The 21,848-nt window shown below is 42.5% G+C and overlaps 1 protein-coding gene across 6 annotated transcripts in view; it reads left to right on the top strand.

The window, feature by feature from the left end:
* ZNF536 (zinc finger protein 536) overlaps positions 1-21,848 on the top strand; it is a 450,709-nt gene that overhangs the window by 191,172 nt on the left and 237,689 nt on the right. For all 6 annotated transcript variants that reach the window (XM_083513503.1, XM_083513501.1, XM_083513502.1 and 3 more), the window contains one exon: positions 14,974-17,145. In XM_083513503.1, coding sequence (XP_083369629.1) covers positions 14,976-17,145 — 2,170 coding nt within the window. In that variant the 5' untranslated portion in view covers positions 14,974-14,975. Of the gene's footprint in view, positions 1-14,973; positions 17,146-21,848 lie in introns of those variants that run through there.

The following is a 21,848-nucleotide window of genomic DNA, read 5'->3' as shown; positions in this document are numbered from 1 at the left end:
ATAGTACTGACTTGTAAAATTCTTGGATAATTTGGCATTGCAGAATGAGAAATTCAGTCTTGCCAAATATGTCTTGAATGTACTTTTTCAGTTCCCATCAAAGTATCTGGCTTGTGTAGCATCAGTTGGTGACATATAGAGAGAGGATAAATTTAAATGCAGTTAAAGAGATATTTTAATGCACTACCATATGTGGCATGACGCTTGATAATGTTGAGAGGTATTGAAACCATTTGTCAGCATGAATGCCACAGAATGAAGTAAGCTGAGGGTTCCCATCTTACTGAGCTGTTTTTCATAGTTGCATTTCCATTCATGTGAGCAATGCAACTAGGGATTGTTGATCTTTTCAATGAACCTTACCTGTAATGTTTATAGAGGTTACTGCAAGACTGCACTCAATAGACTTTTACCACTTGTGTTCCATTGCTTGTGGGTGTGGAGGCAACAGTTGGAAAAATAACAGTCCAGAGTAATGTCTGGATCAGGCCGTAGATTGCCTCTTTGAAGTGAGACAGAACATCACACACATTGTCTTTAATCCTACTTCCTGTTCAATGATAAAGGACTTCAACGATTATTCTAAATAAAGAGTGGTGTAAAACAGGGCTGTGTTTTTGCCCCAACCCTCTTTGGCATATTCTGCTCCATGTTTTTCTCATACGCCTTCAGCTCAACTGAAGATATACATGCATACAAGGAGCAACAGGGGTCTGTACAACCTGGCATGTCTCTGTGCCAAGACAAGACTAAAGTGTGGTGGATCCTTATCCATGAGATGTTGTTTACAGATGACTCAGCCTTGACAGCACACTCTGAGGAAGCTCTACAGAGACTCATCAACTATTTTGCCCAAGCCTGCAGGGGTTCAGCCTTACTATAAGCCCGACAAAGACCAACGTCTTGGGTCAGGATGTCACCAGCACTCCACAGATCAGCATTGGTGACCACACACTTGAGGTGGTAGACAATTTTGTCTAACTGGGTTCCATCATAACTAGCAATCTCTCCATTGATGCCGAGCTGGACAAGCCTATTGGCAATGCAGCTATGGCAATGGCTCACCTCTCCAAAAGGGTGTGGGCGAATGTGATACTAATGTCCAATACCAAGATGAAGGTTTGGTGTTGAGCATGCTGCTTTATGGAAGTGAGTTGTGGGCAACTTACAACCATCAAGAGCAACACCCCCAATGCCTTTGACATCCACTGCGTCAGGAAGATTTTGGGTATCAACTGGCAGTATCCTCCTCCCTTGATCCACCTTGATTCCAAACAAAGATGTGCTCTCTCAAGCCCATATTCCTAGCATGTTCACATTTCCGTCTCAGTGATGTCTACACTGGCTTGGTCATGTCCACAGAATGAAAGAGGGCAGGAGCTCTATGAGAAGCTGGCTTCTGATGCTTGGTTGGTAGGCAGACCAACTCTGTGTTACATGTGACATGACGGCTGCCATGTGGGAATCCCTTGCGGACGACCCCAGTGCCTGGAGATAGGTAGTCAAGTCATGTATCCATAGCAGTAACCAGAGGAGAAATGAACACTGGGAGGAGTGCAGATAGAAGGAACCACATGGTGCATCTTCCAAAGAAGAGAAGACTGAGAGGTGATATGATAGCCATTGTCAAATATCTGAAGGGCTGTCACATGGAAGAAGGTAGGACCCCTAAGCCAATTGATTCAAATTACAAGAAAGGAGATTCCACCTTAACATTAGGAAGAACTTTCTGACAGTAAGAGCTGTTTGACATTGGAATGGACTCCTTTGGAAGGTGCTGAACTCTCCTTCACTGGAGGTTTTTAAGCAGAGGTTGGATAGACACCTGGCAGGGATTCTTTAACATGGTGATGCCTGTATTGCAGGGGGTTGGAATAGATGACCCTTGATGTACTTTCCAACTATAAAATGCCATGATTCTATGACTGAAGCTTAAGAAATTGGCAATTCATAGAGGTGATGATGATGATTATATTTAATGCTACTACTAATATTACATTTATGTAATACTTGCCAGCCAAGCATTCATTCAGAAATGCACATAGAGAGTGGCTTGCCACTTTGGAGCACGGGTCTAGTCCTCTGGGAAAGTTCCGATCTCCGCAAGGAAATACAGATTTTCATTTTTTGAAATATGGCAACCTTAACCAACTGAGTAAAGAATCCCAGAGTTAAAAACTAAGTTATAGATTGACCTTGCAGGATCAATGCCACAACTTTGCTGTGCTTGGTGAAAGTAAACTGCATTGTGGGAAGACTATACCACTTATCTCCATATGAAGGCTTGGCAAGAAAAAGTGGTGGTTTTAAAGCTACTAGCTGAGAGCTTCATTCTCCTTTCTGCAGATCACACTCAGTTAATAAACACAACCGTGGTGGTAGATGATTTAAGCAGAGGTTTGCCTGGGCCCAGACAGTGTGTTGTGGTGAGGGAGATCAGTATTTTCTGTCAGTTTTCCATTGTAAAAATTAAGAAATCTCTTGCAAATCTGTACTGACGGCAATATTCTCCCTTCACTGAGCTCTGCAAAGGGGTGATTGTTGGGTTTTGTCTTTTGAAGATTAAAGACAAAAGAGAAAGATAGACATTGCTGCTCAAGCCTACATTCCCCTTTCTCCTCCTCCCTTGATCCACCTACATCCCATCAGCTCGGCTCTTAGCACCTCCCTCTTCTACTCCTTCTGCCTCTGAAAACTTCTGTTTTCTCAGTGGGACCAGCTTTGAACCTCAGAAGTGTTAACTGACTCATTTCTGAAAATAATCTCTATGCAGAGAAAACGCATTAGGAAAACAGGTGCAAATCATGAATGGTTTTGTGGGAAGGAAAGTTGTTTGCCCTTTCATCTGATGCTGGAAAAGAGGGACCTCCCAAGGGTCCTTCCTTTTCCATTGAAGAGAGATAAATTCTACCCTCTGCACGCATCTCTGAGGGTCAAGGCAGATGTTTAGTGTTCTGCACTTGTCAGATCAACTCATTGGTACATGGGAAATGGCTTGATACTGAGTCAGACCATTGGTCAACCCAGCTGACTGGCAGCAGCTGTGAGTCTCTCCCAGCCCTATCTGGAGATGCCAAAGATTGAACCTGGAACCTTATTCTTGCAAGACAGGTGCTCCACCACAGAGCTATGGCCCTTTCTTGCAGGTAGGGACCAAAACAACCACAATGGGGTGGGTATGTCCAGGATCAGATCTCCTGACTTTAAATGATTAAGGCAGAAGGTCTTACCCCCTATTAGTTTTGCTAGAGGAAAAAATGATGGGCTTGATGCAAGGATCTTTCCCCCATCCCACTTCCATGGGACTAATGAGAACTTCAGGGAGGGATCAGTTTCCATTGGGGAAACACTGTGTTTTGTGGAAGCGCCCCAGTGCAGTGACACCCCACAACCACCTTGGAGAAGGGCTGTAACCCAGTGGTAGAGCACCTGCCTTGCATGCAGAAGGTATGAGTTTCAATCTCTGGAATCTCTGGATAATGCTGGGAGTGTCCCCCACCAGAAATCCCAAAGAGATTTCTGCCTGCCAGTTTAGACAGTACTGAGCTACATGGGCCAATGGTTTGACTAGAATCCCTTCCAACTATACAATTCTATGATTCTGTGACACTTAAGTATAAGGCAGCTGGCAGCTTCCTGAAAACGAATAGGAGGGGTGGAAAGAGGAGGTTTTGATCAGAGAACTTTGACATCACACTTAGTTTGATCCTTTGTTGTGAGGACGTTCCCTGGCAGGTCGGATGGCTCTGTTTCTGGAATCCAGGGATGTGATTTGATTGTAGTGCAAGGAGCACCAGCTATTGTTTGTGCCATGCTGGATATAGGAGACTGTCCCTAGGTGCACAGCTGAAAACTCTGTTATGGCCACCTTAACATTTTTATTAACCCAGGAGAGGCAGATTGTTAATGTTAGTGAGAGGGAAGTATTTTTATTACAGTTATAGTCAATTTTTCTTCTTTAATACACGCTGTGGGTTAAACCACAGAGCCTAGGACTTGCCGATCAGAAGGTCGGCGGTTCAGATCCCCGCGATGGGCTGAGCTCCCGTTGCTTGGTCCCTGCTCCTGCCAACCTAGCAGTTCGAAAGCACATCAAAGTGCAAGTAGGTAAATAGGTGGTAAATGGCGTTTCTGTGCACTGCTCTGGTTTGCCAGAAGTGGCTTAGTCATGCTGGCCACATGACCCGGAAGCTGTATGCTGGCTCCCTTAGCCAATAAAGCGAGATGAGCGCCACAAGCCCAGAGTTGGTCACGACTGGACCTAATGGTCAGGGGTTCCTTTACCTTTACCTTTATGTATGTATGAAGGCATCATTTTCTGTTCCTCCCTGCATTTGTTATACACAGTTCTGTTTCTGTGTCACTGCAGTTTGTCTTCTGCCAAAATTCATTGTTTGTGTGCTGTCCACTGTGGTGAATTACCACAGGTTTCAATAATGTTATTCTGCCCTTTTCATTTGAGTGCAAAAGAAGCACAGTGCAAATAGGGAAGGGCGTAATCAATTACAAAATGTTTGCAGACTGAATGTAGTAACAACAGTGAATACAGATTATATTTATTTCTGTTCTGGGCACGTGACATGGCAGCTTACAGTTTCATTGGAACTCCCCAACATGCCTATTGGTTGACTTTAGATGTTACCATAGAAATGGGGGAAAGCCACAAGCAATAGATGTATGGAATTCCTCCAGTGGTCCACAGACTCTCAGTGTTGAGACCTCAGTTCTATTGTGCACCCTGATCTGTCCATATTGTGTTGGAGTAATCGGTCACATCTGTAAAGGAACACTATTTCTTTAAGTTCATGCCATGTATTTATTTATACATTTCACTGGGGTATGTCAAGTTATATCTCATCACAGTGCTTGATGTAATCTGAGGCAAATCAGATGCATGCATAAATGAATTAAGGGTTGCTTCCTTTACTGAGACAGCTTTGAAAGTCTTTGGGTTTTAGGCAAATAGTTGATATATCCATGACACCTGTGTCCACTGCATAAACAGGGGGGAAAAGCTATTTCCCCTGACTATTTCTCTCCCATAATGAATGCTTGTAGGGACTAAAGCAAGACAAATAGAAGCTTCCCCGTGAATTATCAAATTAAGATCATTTTTAATCAAACCCTGAATCCTTTTCTCCTTCTAATTCCTCTATGTGGCCCCACAATCACCATAACTAGATATAAGAAGAACAACCATTTATATAGAATTCTGATTATCCAAATGTCTGAAATGCTCATGTAATTATTAGGTTGAATAATGTTATGCACTGATGCTCCATAGTGGGCACGACTGAACATTTACTGTTTCAAATATAAATGGTTTATGCTTTTATTTATTAAAAAATAAGCAGTGCAAGAACACTCAGGGCACATATCAATAAAAATCATTTCATTCCTCAATCTATCTATGAAGTCTTCCCTGCTCTGTAGTCCTTTCAGAGGAGGGTGCAAGAGCTGTGAATAAGCGGTTCCTGGAAGAAGGAGGATTGCACCTGCTGTTGTTTATCTGGACATTGCAAATTGATCCAGAGGTCTGAATAGAGTCTTTGGGTTGTATTCAACTAAGACTTACTCAAAGTAGACAATGTACCTTATTTATTTTTATTTTATTTTATTTATAGCATTTATACCAGGCTATTCAGCCAAAAAGGCTCCCAGAGCAGCTTATATAACAATCAAAACAAGAGGCAGTCTCTACCTGCAGGCATACAACCTAAACAAACAATCAAAAACACAGCACACAAGGGGGAAAGAAACAGGGAGGGAAGAGAAGATCAAAACCAAACTCAGGCACCAATTTCTGAACAGTTGTCCCCATAATGATTGGCTGGCACAGTTCAAGGGCAGGTGGTGCCTAATGGAACTGGGCCTCCAGCAGAGCTGATGAAGGGAGCCCTGCTTCCTATGTCCCTACTGAGGCAGACTGATGGAATGGCTGCCCCCAGATGATACCTGACGGTCTAGTGGCGCTAGTAACTTCAGTGGGTCTACTCGTAATAGGACAAGCATTGGGTCCAACTCAATGACAGTAATCTCGTCTGGGGACTGAAGATTCAGCTCAAGGTAATGCAAAGTAACGATGAAGAACAAGCTTCCCTTCTTTCATCATTGCATAACTAAAGCCAATTCATCCACCTTTTGAAATATGACTTCTATTGTGGAGGCTGTGACTTCTCCCAGCAGCCTTGAAACGCAGTGCTTTTTGTTTTCGAAGCTGAGATATACCTTCAGTGGAGTTAATCAGTTTAAAGTGACGTTAAAAATGTTTTCCATGAAATTTTATTACTTAGTTAGCCCCGTTAATTTCAGCAGGTCTACTTGGAGTAAAATTTAGTTGAATACCATGCCGTGCAAGATCTGCTAAATTGTAGAAGCAATCTTCAATATACAAAGTTTTCCAGGAAGCCAAAGCTTTTGTTCCTTTTTAGTTTTGTAGAATATTTAAATACACTTACAATGAACAGAAATTTTATAAAGTAATCCCACCCCCCCAAAAAAGCCTACCAACGTAGCCATTCAACCTGCACTTTCATCACTGGTTTCATCTGTGCATGTTATTGGTCATTAAACTTTCATTTGATAAGAGTAATCTAGCCTATGTGTACAACACATATTTAAATCATATGGCTCCCCCCCCCCTGAATAATAGTAATGGGAACTGTATTTTATCCTCCACAAAGCTACAATTCCCAACACCCTTCGCAAACTACAGTTTCCAGGATTGTTTCGGATAAGTTGTGCACTTCAAATGTATGGCAGTACACAGCCTCTGTTTATGAGAGAGCTTTTCTTTCCCTTGAAACACATCTATTTATTCCACTGACACCTACCACTGAGAGAGATAATCCACAACAGGCAACGTCGCTGTCAAACTTGGCCAACAAGCAGCTCATGACTCAACCAACAGATGTTTCAGCGGCTTAGGTCAAAGGGAACTTATGGACTTTGTGTGTTCCCCTCCCCCCCATCTCTTTTGCTTCTAAAACGAATGCCAGGGATGTCAGCACCAGGTACAGGCATTTGACCTAACCAGTAGTCGGAGCAACTGAACTGAGACCTGGAGGAGATGAAAAGGCCAAAGCATTAGTCAGTTGAGCCAACAAGCTGGCCACAGTCCAGCATTTCAGACAACTCACACTCCATTTGTATGTCTGGAGTTTTTAGCAATAGTGTTGTGTACTTATTTGATGATTTCTTTCTGAGTTTACGCTCCTGACAGGTACCCCTGTGAACAAAATCTCGCCGGGCTACCTTGTATGAATATTTCACTCTCAATTCTGCTTTTGATCTTTGTTGCATATGTGCATTTCACATTATACTTAGTTTTGCACAGAATCACATTTTAAGCCCCTATGAAATGGAAATGAAATGATCAACATAAGTGTGGCAGTGGGGGGGCTTGCAGATTTAAATTGTTTTTAAATATAGACAGATTGATTTGCAGGGGCTTAACCCTTTCTGCTTTCATCTTTTTTGTGTGTGCATGCATGAGTTGCAAAGAGCTTGATCCTACAGTCCTGGCTGAGACAAATTCACACTGGATGATTGCATATTATCATTTTTGTCTGTGCCATATGATGTTTTAAAAGAAGAGGAGACTATAGAACAGTCTCCTTCAGATTATGCAGGGGGTTAAATATGTTGCTCTTCCTGTCTCAACTCCTGTCACCATCTGTCTCAGGGGTAGGCAACATGGTGCCCTCCAGAGGCTACTAGAGTGCTACTCCCCAGCCAGCATGGCCGGCAGTCCAGGATGTTGGGAGCTGTAGCCCAGTAACATCTGGAGAGTACCACACTGACTATTCTTCTTCTGATCCCATCCAAACTCCCTTGCACTTCATGTGACCTTTGAGCAAACCTCTGCCCTTGCACAAACCGATCTTAGGAAATATTCTAGCATTCTACAACAGAGGCCACTTCTCAATTCTTATCTCTTGCCTATGGTTTGAGAGTGCCTTTCTGCTTAGTTCTCTTCTGGGCACTTCATTCCAAAGTCTTAGCTTCCAATACCCTCTTCCTCAGATTACTCCCCTCAATGCGTAAGAATATCAGAAGAGCCTGCTGGATCAGGCCAATGGCCCATCTAATCCCCTATGAATATGTCCTGTTTTCAAATAATCTAGGTTGGTGGCCATCACTGCCTCCTTTAGGGGCGAGTTCCATAGTTTATGTTTAACACAGTTTACCTATTCCATTACTACTATGAATAAGCTCTGCAAGAAAGCAAAGAAGCTCACATACTTTCTCCCCAGTCTAGGAGGCAGACACTTGAGCAAACCTCTGCTCTTTGCATCCCCTTTGCCAATGCTGCAAGTGAGATGAAAGTTCTCCCATTGTCTCCCCTGTCTCCCCAAGAACTATTTGGGGAATCTGGAAACTTCCTGCCTTTCCACGTCCCCCAAAGTCTCCTATCCCAAGCCATTTTCTAGACCAACTGAAGGTTAACATAATTAAGGTAGAAATGAAAGGAAGGAATTCTAAAACTTTCTGCAATAATAATAACTGGAATTATAATGATTGGGAGTTTAATTATTACAATTGCTAGTGGCAGTCCCAAGATGACATGGGGTCATTATTTGCTTGCCTTAAGCATTGTGTTCTCTGATATGCCTGCACTGGGCATAATCCACCAAGCACTGTTGCTGCAGATGTTGGTGTCAGAAGTTCTTCCCCATGCACAGTACGTACTTGTCCCAGAGGTAAATAATTCCATTGGATCAAATGTTTGCCATTAAAGCAATTTTCACTGCTTGGTAAAAAAAACAAAAAACCATGTAGTACTCTCTATTATTCTGTTTTACATGCAAGTAAAATCGAATAGTTTGAACAAAATTATGCCGTAGCTCCCGTAGTGCACAGAAAAGGGTGGCATTGCTCACCTGCCTTCTGAACACTGAGCGTTGCTGCTGGTTTCTGAGGGCTGAGGGGCAAGGAGCAGGGAGCAAGACACACTGAGGATGGGGCAGCAGAGCCAGTCTAATGCTCCTGACGCCAGGTCCATTCAGTGTCTTGCTCCTCATGCCCTGCCCCACCCCTTTCCAGGAAGCAGCAGTGACACTCTACCCTCAGAAGGCATGGGAGCAACACTAAGCTGCCCCGCCCCCAGACCTGGCTCCAGCTTTTGCTTTTTCAATTCATTTACGGATCTACAAAGTTTGTCATTTGGCTTCTAGCGGTCATACTATGATCACATTGTGATTAGTATGCTTTAAGCAAGAATGGCTGTCTGTAAATAGTTTGTTTTTAATTCCAACAGGTAAGGTATCTAAAAAAGAAAGAAAAACACATAGGTATTTCTGAAAGTTAGAAGAATTTTGAACATCCATGTCAATTATCCATTGCTTATTTTCAGCTAAGCATACAGTGAAAAAGGGAAAAGTAAATGAGATGTTGTTGAGTTATATGCAAACTGGCAATAAACTGACTACATGGCTTGTCAGCTCGTTGCATCTGTTTTAATTTTGGTTAAAACTATTTTTAACAATAAATAATTTTGGCTTGTTATGAATTGACACCCTAGACTAACCACACTTGAATATAACATCGTAGGCGATGCCGGAAAATATGATTAAGTCTTACACAAGAACTCCTATAGAAATTAATGAATAATTTTGCTTAAACAAAAAAAAATCCAGGGGAAACAATTTAATAGTTTTGTCAAATGTTTTCATTTAATGATGCTGTTGATCAGATGGAGCTAGCTCTTGGAAGTTTTACATTACTCCCAACAAGTTGTACCCATTATTCAACCTTTCATATTACCAAAACTGGATTTAATATATTTACAATATAATATGTCACTGCCCATGCAGTATTTAATTCTTAATTTTAGTGATACTTGTGAATAAAAATTAACAAGCAATGCTTGACCAAATTATTGCACATAGAGGTAGACTGGATTGAAAGAAAAACAAAAGAATAGATCAAAATCCAGTGCAATGTCAGTTATGCTTCGGCTGATTGAGTCTAATAATCCTGTTAAGATGAATAGACCCTCCTTCCTGCTTCTGCCAAGATTTAACTATTTCAGCCATGTCTTTTAGCATTGCCTACATATCTGTCAACGAAGAATAGGTCAACCATACCGCCCTACTGTTTATTTATTAATCATCTGGCAAATAAACCATTCCGTATCCTGACCAGTGCAGTAATATTTGTGATGTAATTTGTTTGGATGCCCAAATGTCACCAGCGTTGATTGTAAGAGATAAAAAAAATGCACTTGCTCAGCACACCCAGCTCTGGGCTAAAATGTAAGCATGAAATCTCTGGTTTATTTTTGTAATAATGTTTACAGCTGCTTAATGACCCTGAAAAGGTTCAGGAGTCTGGCGCTCTGTATTTCTTAACAGGACTATATTATCACATCATAACAACCTTAGTTAAGCCGCATCTCGGCTACAACAATAAGACTCCTATTTAACAAAATTTCGCCATCCATTCTACAAGGCTTTCTCCATAATACTCAATTCAAGTGTTACTCAGGACTAAAGTGGTCTTGAACATCTATGGGTGATAAATAATCTCTGCTCCCAAGAACATTCCTACTGGCTGAATGTAAAATGTAAGGGGTAAAAGGTGTGATTCTGCAGTTACTCAGAGTATTCAGAAATTCAAGTGGCCTTGATCTTCTTTGAGAAGGGAAACACTGAGTAAAAGCAGTTGCAAATTTCCATGCATATAAGGGCAAGGGTGTCATTTACAGATGATGACAGGGGACTGCCCTGTTTCTCAGACTGCATGAGGTTTTCCGATCAGCTACAGTTTGTTGATTGTGTATTATATATGTTACAACTGTCTCTGTTTACTAAGGAAAGCTAGTATTTTCTGGTATTTTCTGGTATCTTTCTAATTTCTGGTAATTGGTCCTGGTGAATTCCTATTCCACACCCCCTGCCATGTTCTGCCTTTTGGAGATGCTGAGCATTCTTAGGATGATTGGTAAAGTTGGACATATACTTAGGAATATAATATCAGAATGATAAGTAAAACTCTCTTGTCTCTAATGCATATGCATACAGATGAACACTGAGACATCATGGAGTACACAGCCTGCAATTTCATACCATGTAGTTGCCGGGATATATTTTGAACTGTTGATAACCTATTGCAGGGCAATTAGATTTTTCTAGCATGGCTCTAATGAAAAGAACAAATACACTCTTGGCTTCTAAATTGGCGGAAAATAGGCTATTGCGTAATAAAGGAAACCAGCTTAAAACAGTTGGATAAGAACCTTCAGCAATGAAAAATAGTTGAATGTGGGTGTCAGAGCATCGTTTACATGAGAACTTCAGGGTTTCAAGCTGATCTCTGTTTTCACCTGTGAAAACAATTAAGTGGACCTTGGTGCTTATTAGGGATGGGAAAATAAATTTTGGGATTCTCCCCTTGCTCCTTTTCCCAATCTTAAGTTCAATTCTCCAAATTTCCACATCAGTTTGTGATATTATTATTATTATTATTATTATTTTATTATTATTTAAATACTCATGAAAATTCACCAGCATTTTAGGGTGCATTTCTTCTAATCATAATATTGAATTTGATAAACAAATTTTTAAAAATGCAATATTTACTGTTATTTTTACTAGTACATGCATTTGTAAGCATACTTTACCTGCGTATATGCATCCTTGTACACATTACTTGGCTGGAGAACTGCATTTGAAAATTTGGAGAAGTGTGAATCTTGAAGAATGACTGCATTTTAGTTCTCTTTTTTTGTGGGGGAGAGTGTAAACAAGGTAGGTTCACCATTAAATGTGAACTGAATCCTATTTCTCCCCCACCCCTCCTAAATTTGCATGCCCTTCACTTTAAAAATAATGGGCAACTGACCAGTGTAACATTGCTATTGTTATTAGAAGGTGTAGGTGGTTTCCAGTAAATGCCTTGGTGCAAAAATGGGTGTATTTCAAACAAGGCTGGGACATGCACAATATAGCACAGCAAGCATTATGATTCCTTCATTCTTCTGGAATATTAAGGCTGGGATCCAATGAGGGTTTGTTTTTGGTTTTTTTTTAAAAAAAGTCCACGTGTGTAGGCACAGCCAGTGGGATTTTTGCCCTTGTTTTATTTGAATCATAGACCCCAGCCCATGCTGTATTACAAAGTGCTTTTGAAGCTCCACCACCCCAAGTCCCAGAAATAGCTTTCTGGGCACCATCCAGAGCTGCTGTTTAAGAAACAGAAGTGAGAGCCAGTGTGGTGTAGTGGTTAAGAGCTGTAGTCACGTAAACTGGGGAACTGGGTTCACGTCTCCGCTCCTCCACATGCAGCTGCTGGGTGACCTCGGGCCAGTCACACTTCTTTGAAGTCTCTCAGCCCCACTCACCTCACAGAGTGTTTGTTGTGGGGGAGGAAGGGAAAGGAGAATGTTAGCCGCTTTGAGACTCCCGAAGGGGAGTGAAAGGCGGGATATCAAATCCAAAACTCTAAAAGCTGCCTTGTGTCCTCCAGATTTGTTGTCCTGATCCTGGCATAGGTTTTCACCATTAGAGATTTCTTCTACATGACAATGATTAGATGAAAGTATTAATATTTCCCTGTCCACCACCAGAAGAGGTAAATGGCATTAAAAAAGAAGGAAAACAAAGCATTAGTCCAGTGTTCCTGTACCTCAAATCAGCCTTGTAAAAAGTTTCACAGTCCAGTTAGCAAAGTAATGATATCCAAATATTCTTTCTTACAAGAATGTGTGTTTTTTTAAGGGTTGTTCTAGTCTCAGACCAAAAGCCCTGTTATGCAACAACCTTCTCATTGCAAGGGAATAAATCATCTGTGACTGCTTACACGTTTCCACCTGCTCTGGCTCCATCGTGCTCCCACAGGTGGTGTTTGAAGCCAAGGACCTGTGATGTTAAGCTGCACCCATAGGTATCCTGTAGCTTCTTGAGAAATGCTCTTGTCCAATGTGCTTTTCCTCAAACCAGCTTCCATCGGGTTAGAAAACAGAAATCTGAGGTGTGTTATATAGTTCTGGCAGCCTTTGCACCTGCCAAGTCAACAGCTTCAGTGAATTCAAGGTTGGTATGATGAAAGAAATCAGGCGTTGGAGGAAGACACCCCTGCTTTCTGTCTGATCTGTACAGCAATATAAGTATGCAATTTGAAATGCTGTGTGGGAAACATTGCTTAAGAGGTTTGTGGGGGGCGGAGATACTTGACAGGTGTTGGAAACCTGTGGCCCCTCCAGATGCTATTGAACTCCAGCTCCCATCATCCTTGCTCTTCGGCCATGCTGGCTCAGGCTACTAGGAACTTCTGGGTTCCCGGCCCAAGATTTGGTATTTCAATGAGAAAAGACGCAAAGGGATCCCAGGCGTGCCAAATAAGGTTTAAGGGCTGTTTAATGACAAAAAGCTGCATGAGCCACTGCAGAAAAAGAGGTTCCTTCCCTTAAGAGACTACTTGTTGCGTTGACAAAGTTTTATAACCCCTGCTCTGGACCAAGGAGGACAGCCAAAATGTTTTAAATTTGGAAATATGTGAAGGATTAAGTGGCCTATTCTCATGATGAAGGAATTTTGTCATTTTCATAGTGCAGAAAGACTGAAAGAATTTAGAGCGCAGATCTTAATGTGTGTTTTCATTGGATTGTAGAAGTTCCATTTCTAAGTGCTTCTCAGAAGTAACAGTTCGTACAGTTTTAAAATTGAGTTTTTATTGATGCATCCCCCCACCCCCATTCCTTGAATGGAGGAGAGAAAATGGCAAGGAGAGAAGATTATTATTAGGGACAATTATGCTGACCAGCACGGAGCGCTCCTGTTTAACAAACAGCTTTGAGTTCTAATTTTCTGCAGCACACAGTTTGTAGGTACCATTTGTACTCATTACTGTATATTGAGAAAGTTATTAAAAATACTTAAACTTGTTGAAGCTTCCTGTGACACCTTCCCTGGCTTTTAATTGGGTTTTATCGAGTTCTACAAGAGAGCTCTTTTAAAGCTAATCAGAGTCCCTTAGATCGCCTCTTTCCCCCAATTGCGAAATGAAGACGGTTAGCTAAAATCAAGCAACTTTTTTCTAACCATGAATATCTGAATGATCTGCGTGACAAATTAAGGAGGTAATTTATGCCTCTTTAGATGGGTACCATTTTCAGATGATGGAGGAACAATTGCTTTGTAACATAAGGGTTAAATCTTAATCTCAGAGGTTTGCAAAGCTGCTAGTCGCAGTCTCCTTAAAATTTAATATACCTCGTTAATGCTTACTTGCAAACACTGAAGGATTTTTATGATTATAATCATGTGTTACAGCACCTAGTACTGTTTCTAAGCCGCATACTAATCAGCTTAATGAGATATTACTGCACTTTTTGTTGACTAAAGCAAAATCCTTTTTATTGTTCGAAAGCTTGTCCTTTACTTTATTCCCCCCCCCAAACATTATCTTGTTTTATTGTGTACCAGTAAATATCATGCCATCTCCCCCCTCCCCACCCTTGGTCAAATCATAAAAACATCTTTCTCATTGTAGAATGTGGAATTTATTGAATATGCTTAATGGGACTGAAAGTTTTATAAATGGATTTCTATTTTTGTTTTTTTAAAGGGGAAGCAAGCAAGATGCATAGCATTTCTCTCTTATATAGACTGGAAAATGTAAACAGGTGCCATTTCACAGGGAAGGGGCTGAACGAAGTTGAAAGCTGAGCCTGACTTATTTAAGAGTTAGATATTCAAACTGATGATGTGTTCATTTTAATATCCTAATTAATACATGCAATCAAAAAGTATGCAGGATGATAAGGCACTGTATAATTAAGCCGAAACATAATCACAATAGTACACTATACACTTGTGCATATATATATATATATATATATATATATATATATATATATATGGTATGTATGTATAGAGGCATTGATTGAAGTTCTTTGATATGTTTAGGTGCACTTTGAGTGCAATCAGTTTTTCATAGGTCTAAATCTAAAACCCTTCTTCATCTTTTCAGGGATGGAGGAAGCTAGTTTGTGCCTTGGCGTTTCTTCAGCTGTGTCCGAAGCTGATGCCCACCTCAACAGCTCCATCCTCAATGGCCAGTATTCAATGAGCCAGAAGCTCCACCAGATCACATCCCAGCTGAGCCATGCATTCCCAGAGCTTCAGAATAGGCAGAACCCCGATGAAAAGACAGCAACGCTCCTAGAAGACAAGAGCCACGTGTCCTTAGCAAACCAGCCCATCAGCAGTCAGATGGCCCTGTTAGCCAACCAGCTTAGCAGAGAGGTTGATACCAGTTTGAACGGGCGGGTCGACTTGCAGCAGTTCTTGAACGGACAAAACTTAGGCATCATGTCCCAGATGAGTGATATAGAGGACGATGCCAGGAAGAACAGAAAATACCCGTGTCCCCTGTGTGGGAAGCGTTTCCGTTTCAACAGCATCCTGTCGCTCCACATGCGCACCCACACGGGGGAGAAGCCTTTCAAGTGCCCCTATTGCGACCACAGAGCGGCTCAGAAGGGAAACTTGAAGATCCACCTGCGCACTCACAAGCTCGGAAACCTCGGCAAAGGCCGCGGGAGGGTTCGAGAAGAAAACAGGCTCTTGCACGAGCTGGAAGAGAGGGCGATACTGCGGGACAAGCAGATGAAGAGCAGCCACCTGCAACCAAGGCCTGACGTCAAAGCACATCCACATTCTCAGCCTATGCCTCTGGCTAATTGCAACCTGTCTGTGCCCACTAATCACAACACCCCTGACATTTCCAACCCTGTTCCCTCTCCAAAGCCAGCCAGCGTACAGGAAGAAGTGGTGGCAACCGCCGCTGGTTTTAGGTGCACTTTTTGCAAAGGAAAGTTTAAGAAGCGGGAGGAGCTTGACAGGCACATCAGGATCCTCCACAAGCCTTACAAGTGCACCTTGTGCGACTTTGCTGCATCGCAGGAAGAGGAGCTGATCAGCCACGTGGAGAAAGCGCACATAACTGCTGAATCGGCTCAGGGGCAGGGCTCGAATGGGAGTGGAGAGCAGGCTGCGAATGAGTTCCGGTGCGAGGTGTGTGGCCAAGTCTTCAGCCAAGCCTGGTTCCTTAAGGGCCACATGAGGAAGCACAAGGATTCGTTTGAGCACTGCTGCCAAATCTGCGGGAGGCGCTTTAAAGAGCCCTGGTTCCTGAAGAACCACATGAAGGTCCACCTGAACAAGCTGTCTGTGAAAAACAAATCTCCCAATGACTCAGAAGTCCCTGTGTCCATCAGCAGCATGTCACAGGAAGCTCACGCCAACTTGTACTCAAGGTACTTATCCTGTTTGCAAAGTGGCTTCCTTCCTCCTGACAAAGCGGGTCTAAGTGAGCAGAATCAGACTTACAACAAGGGGGACTTGCCCATGAAAGAGAGGGAAATGCTGGGCAAGCTTCTGTCCCCTATTGCTGGCATTGGCCATAGCCTCACTGATGGGGACAAGCATTCTTTGTTGGGCTGTCTTAACCTTGTGCCTCCTCTCAAATCCAGCTGTATAGAAAGGCTCCAGGCTGCAGCCAAGGCAGCCGAGATGGATCCTGTAAACAGCTATCAGGCTTGGCAGCTGATGGCAAGAGGCATGGCCATGGAGCATGGCTTTCTGTCTAAAGAGCACCAGATCCAGCGAAGCCACGAAGACACTTTGACAAACGCCGGCGTTATGTTTGATAAGGAGAAGCGGGAGTATGTGTTAGTAGGAGCAGATGGCTCCAAGCAGAAAATGCCTGCTGATTTGGTTCACAGCACTAAAATGGGCAATCAGAGAGACTTGTCAAACAAACTAGACCCTTTGGAAGGCAGTAGAGATTTTCTGTCTCACGGCATGAACCAAGGGCTCGATTTCAACATGCAGAGCCACAGCAATGTGAAAGAGAAGCCAACTGAGTGCCCTGACTGCGGCAGGGTTTTCAGAACATACCACCAAGTCGTTGTTCATTCCAGAGTCCACAAGAGAGACAGGAAGGTGGAAGAAGAGATCCTTCAGGGGAGCATCGAAGAGCGTCGTGGGTCAGGCAGTGACCAGGAGTCTCAGTCCGTCAGCCGGTCGACAACGCCTGGGTCCTCCAACATTACTGAGGAAAGTGGAATGGGTGGTGGCCTCTCTCAGACAGGAAGTGCCCAGGAAGACAGCCCACATCCTTCTTCACCTTCTTCTTCAGGTATGCCAAATTTAATCTTTCTCCCCCCGCCCTGCCCACAATCTAGACTAATTTATATAATTTTTCCAAGCTTTCCCTTGCCTGCAGATTCTAATAAGATAGCAACGCCTCCCATCAGATTGCTAAAAAGATATCATGTTCAAAGCCTGCAACTTATTCAAAGCATTATCTTTGTATTATTCTACTTCCCAACCTTCCATTTATACTGTACTTAGCTGTTCCACGTGTAGTAGTGGAGAAGAGCCATAGGAGAGATCCTTTCCTTTTTTTATTCCATTTTTCACTATTACTGCTAAGTTCTCATCCTTACAGGCTCCCACTTTCAAGTGAAAGGGTAATATAAACTCTTAGCAACATTTGTCTGAGAAGGGATCAAATGGGTTTGTAAGCTGCGTGCTCTGGAAAATGTTGTTATCTCATTGAGGATGAGGCTACTAGTCCTGATGGCTGTGTCCTGCCTCAAGATTTGGAGGCGGTTATATCAATTGCTGCAGATGAGGAGGGAAAGTGCTGTTGCCCATTATCCTGCCAGTGGGCATCCTATTGGTGCATCTGGTTGGCTACTGTGTAAACAAGATGCAGGACTTAATAGGCTCCCTTTGACCTGATCCTGCAAGGCACCTTCTTCTGCCTTGATCATACACACACTGTTAAGTTCAGTAGGATTGTGTGCAGCTTCCAAGCCGCAATGTTTGTATATACAGTGTGTATATACATTGTGTGCAGCTTCCAAGCTGCAATGTTTGTTTTTTTGCTTGTATATTAATATGCTAATTTGGATATATGCAATACTATCTATTTAATGTAGAGACATTCAGCCTGTAGATAGCTACATGCTGACTCCCATTCACTTCTCCATTAAGCCTTTCCTGAAACCCTGCCCTTGCTGCCTTTTGACAAGGCCATATTCAGTGGCGGGACACGGTTCATTTATGTGACTAATTGTGGTGTACGTTTAAGGCCAGAGGCCAGGAATACACACGGTTTGGGGACATACGTAGAGTTGAATGAAAAGCTATATGTGCCCCTATTGCTGCCCTGTGGCTGTCCACAGGCTGTACACTCCTGAGCTGAAAACACACACACACACACACACACACACACACACACACACACACACGTAAGGATGAAATGATTTCTTCAAAAAAATATTCTGTTGTGTTTAATGTCAACCTGCTGTGTACCAAACAGGAAAGCAAAATAATATTTCATTGAAGCTATCTCCAATATTGAGCTTCCTTGGCACTCTTTTTTTTCCTCCCCAAAGCAAAAAAGAAAGGTAAGATTTCTGGCTTCATCTCTCATTTCTCGACTCTTCAACTAATGGATAGTAAATTGAAAGTTATATCTTCAGCCCCTTTATAACAAAAGCACCTCACTAATATTGTAATCATTCTGCAGGCCTAACAACAGAGGAAATCATGCCATAACAAATACTCTGTTACTAATGGCAACATTGATTTCTGCAATCAGCCATTAAGTCTAGAAAATGAAAGACAGTTTGAGAGACCTTAAGGCATTACATTGCCCACTGTTAAAGATCTGGTAGCAGGCTGTTGAAGGCAATTCTCTTCAGCCTCACCCCCTCCCTTAGTTTCGATAAATATTTTAGTATTGAAGGCAATCCACTGTTACAGTTATTAAGTAGATGCCAGTTTATTTCTGTTGTTCTTGTCATGCTCCAGTATCCCCCGTTTCTAAGGCCAGATTAATATGAAAGAAAGTGCTGGTTTGGGGTTGGCTTATAACAAACCAGTAAAGAAACACTTTAAGACACATAAATCTGTCCTCTGCATTCCACAGATTCCTATAGTGCTTAATGCTGTTGTTTAAATACCCATGAAACACACTGACTACTCTTAGAACTGTAGGCTCATTTACAATTTATTAGTGGTGAAACACATTTGAAAATCCTGTGTGCGTAGGAAACGAGGAAAGCAGGAGAGAGCTGGTTTCAGTTGTTTGGATTGTTTTAGGAGGATTGAAAATTCAATAGGACAACATAAAGATTTTCTTCTCTACATAAGCTGAACTTGTCAACATTCTAAACATAAAAAAATAGTTTGTGCTTTTTGCTGCTGCCACTTCACTGCGAACAATTTCCTCAAAGGTTGGCCAGCGTGTTTGCCGCATTTGCTTTAGAATAATCACCTGAAAAACAAGTCGCCTTAGCCATTTTCGAATCTGCTGCTACCTTTCTTGTGAAAGTCATAGATAGGAAGCTTTTGACAACCTGTGCAAGAATGCGAGAAATCCTCTTCATTTTGTTTTTTATCTTCTGGACTTTTGAAATCTGCCTGTTTGCACATCAGCCCTGGCATGTAGATCTCAAAGCTGCCATTAAAACTATGAATGATGAAACCAAGCCCTTTCAGATTTTGCCTGTTCTGCCAAACAAAAGTACTAATGGAATATTTGGTCCTAGAAGCAGGGCCAAATGACTCCGGCCCCAAATATCTGAAAGACCTCCTCCACCCGTACAGGACCCTCTTGGGTGCTGAAATCAGCAAAGGGAGCACTCTTGGTAGTTATTCCACCCTCAGAGGCTTGGGGGCAGTGGCGAAGCTGCATGCTCCTCTACTGGGGATGGAGAGCAGGTAGGGGCATGACTGACGCCCCCGGGGGCATGGTATGCCACCCATGAGGGCGTGGCGCTCCTCCCGCAGGGGCATGACATGCATTCTGGGGGCGTGGCATGTGTTCTGGGGGCGTGGTGATTGGCACGCGGGGGGGTGCACGGCACATGTCTGAGGGGGCCGCCATGATGGCACCCTACTGGAATAGTGGTGCTGGGGGTGGTCCGCTCCCTCCGCACCCCCATTCCTCTGCCAGTGCTTGGGGGGAGGTGGAGATGGCCCTTCCCTGTGGCAGCCCCTACAAAGCAACTCCCTCCCTACAAAGGTGTGTTTTGCACCTTCATTATACAGTTTTTGGAGAATGCTGAGCACATGTCTGTATCTTGGCTTTTGAAACTTGAGGTGTATGTTTTTAGGACCCACCTTATTTTTATGGTTGGAAGTTGTTTTAAATTGGGGTTTTTTAAATTGTGGGACCTTAGAGTGAAGGGCAGGGACAAACAAACAAACAGCATCAGGTGTCTAGACCACCCCTGCAGCCAATCTCATTTAATGATCTCCCAGCTTGTTCCCATATAAGCACTGCCTCCAGCTGCCTGAGCATCATCTGTATGAAAGTGGGAGAGTCAAGACAGATGACTGATGCTCCTGGATACCAGTTGCTGGAAATCTCAAGTGCCCTACTTGTAGGTTTCCCATAATAGACACCTGGTTGGCCACTGTGAGAACAGGATGCTGGACTGGATGTGCCATTCGCCTGATCCAGCAGGGTCCTTCTTATGCCCTGCCAGGAGTATCAGCTTGGCCCGGGGTTGTGGGTGTGATGATGTGTGCATAGCCCTGGCACCAAAACTTGTGGGTGCCCAGTCCCTTCATGGGGAATTTTGTGGGTGCTCAGGCACCCAGGGCCCCAGGGAGTTGGCACCTATGTGCCCACTCTTTGCCTTCCCATGTTCAAAATTTGTGGTTTTATGACCCTGCATGCCTCTCCAGTTCTCTCCAGTGAGCCAAAAGTTTGCCAACACTAACCATAAGCGAAAACAATCCTTTTGTCTTTTATCTTCCTTTATCTCAGGAAATACTGTAAAGTTATTCCTGTTGTGTTGCTCTCACTGTCAAAGTGGAACCTGCATTTCTGTGCCTTAGTCAATTCATGTTGGGTTTTTAAATTAATTTTTTACTGTTTATAATGATTGAAGCACCATAGGTTCAACGAAATTTATTCCAAACTTGCAGACTTATGTACTGAATTTAGTTTTCAGTCGTGTGAGTTGGATGGATAATTTCTAATTGTTTTCTTTGTTGTCTATGAATAGAAATGCAGCATCCAAATGATGAGGCATGCCATTGATGCAAGATGCCAAATAGTAGAGCGTTAACTTTTTTTTTTGCTAAATGCAATAATGTTCTATTAATTTAACCTGGAGGGGGAAAATTCTCTACTACTCTTTTACCCACTGTAAGGTTCCCAAAGAAATAGATTTAAATCGTTGCATAATTATTGCTACTTATTGAAGATAAACCTGCAGAAAATAAAGGAAGTCTGTGATTCCTAAAGTTAAAGCAAAAGAGTCACTGAGACAGCCATTAAGAAATTACTACAGAAACACTGTTTAACCAATTTCTAAGCCTACATAACAATGTCTCAGAACTTAATTTGCATCACTCGATTCCTTTTTTGTTGCAAACTGGGTCAGTAGGGCCTGAGAAACTATTTTTTTTCCAGATCTTAACCAATGAATTCTTTTTTTTATAAATTGGTGCTCTTAACATGATAGTAGTTCTGAATTCATCATAAAAAAACCCTTTATACACACTGCCTCTTAGAACAGATCTCTAGAAGAAGCTTACAATGAGTGGCAGAGAAGTCTTTGTTATCTGATGTAATTCTTTGCAAAGGAGGATTGGGAATGGAGTGGCTGTTTTTTAAAAAAATGTCTAGTTCAGGCTGAGAAGAAGAAAGGGTCAAGTTTGCAATCAAACAGTTATTGCAGAGATGTGTGACTGTCACTGGCTGGGCTAATGTGGTATGCAGCTGTTTGTTATCTGAGTAAAAGAATGTTTGAATCAGTGAACATGTGAAAACGATGCCAGTGAACCAGAAAATGTGTTTGTTCTTTGGCTCTC

Source organism: Podarcis liolepis (assembly GCF_965112155.1).
Source record: "Podarcis liolepis genome assembly, chromosome: 7".
NCBI classification, from domain to species: domain Eukaryota; kingdom Metazoa; phylum Chordata; class Lepidosauria; order Squamata; family Lacertidae; genus Podarcis; species Podarcis liolepis.
This window is presented reverse-complemented; position numbering and strand designations above follow the sequence as displayed.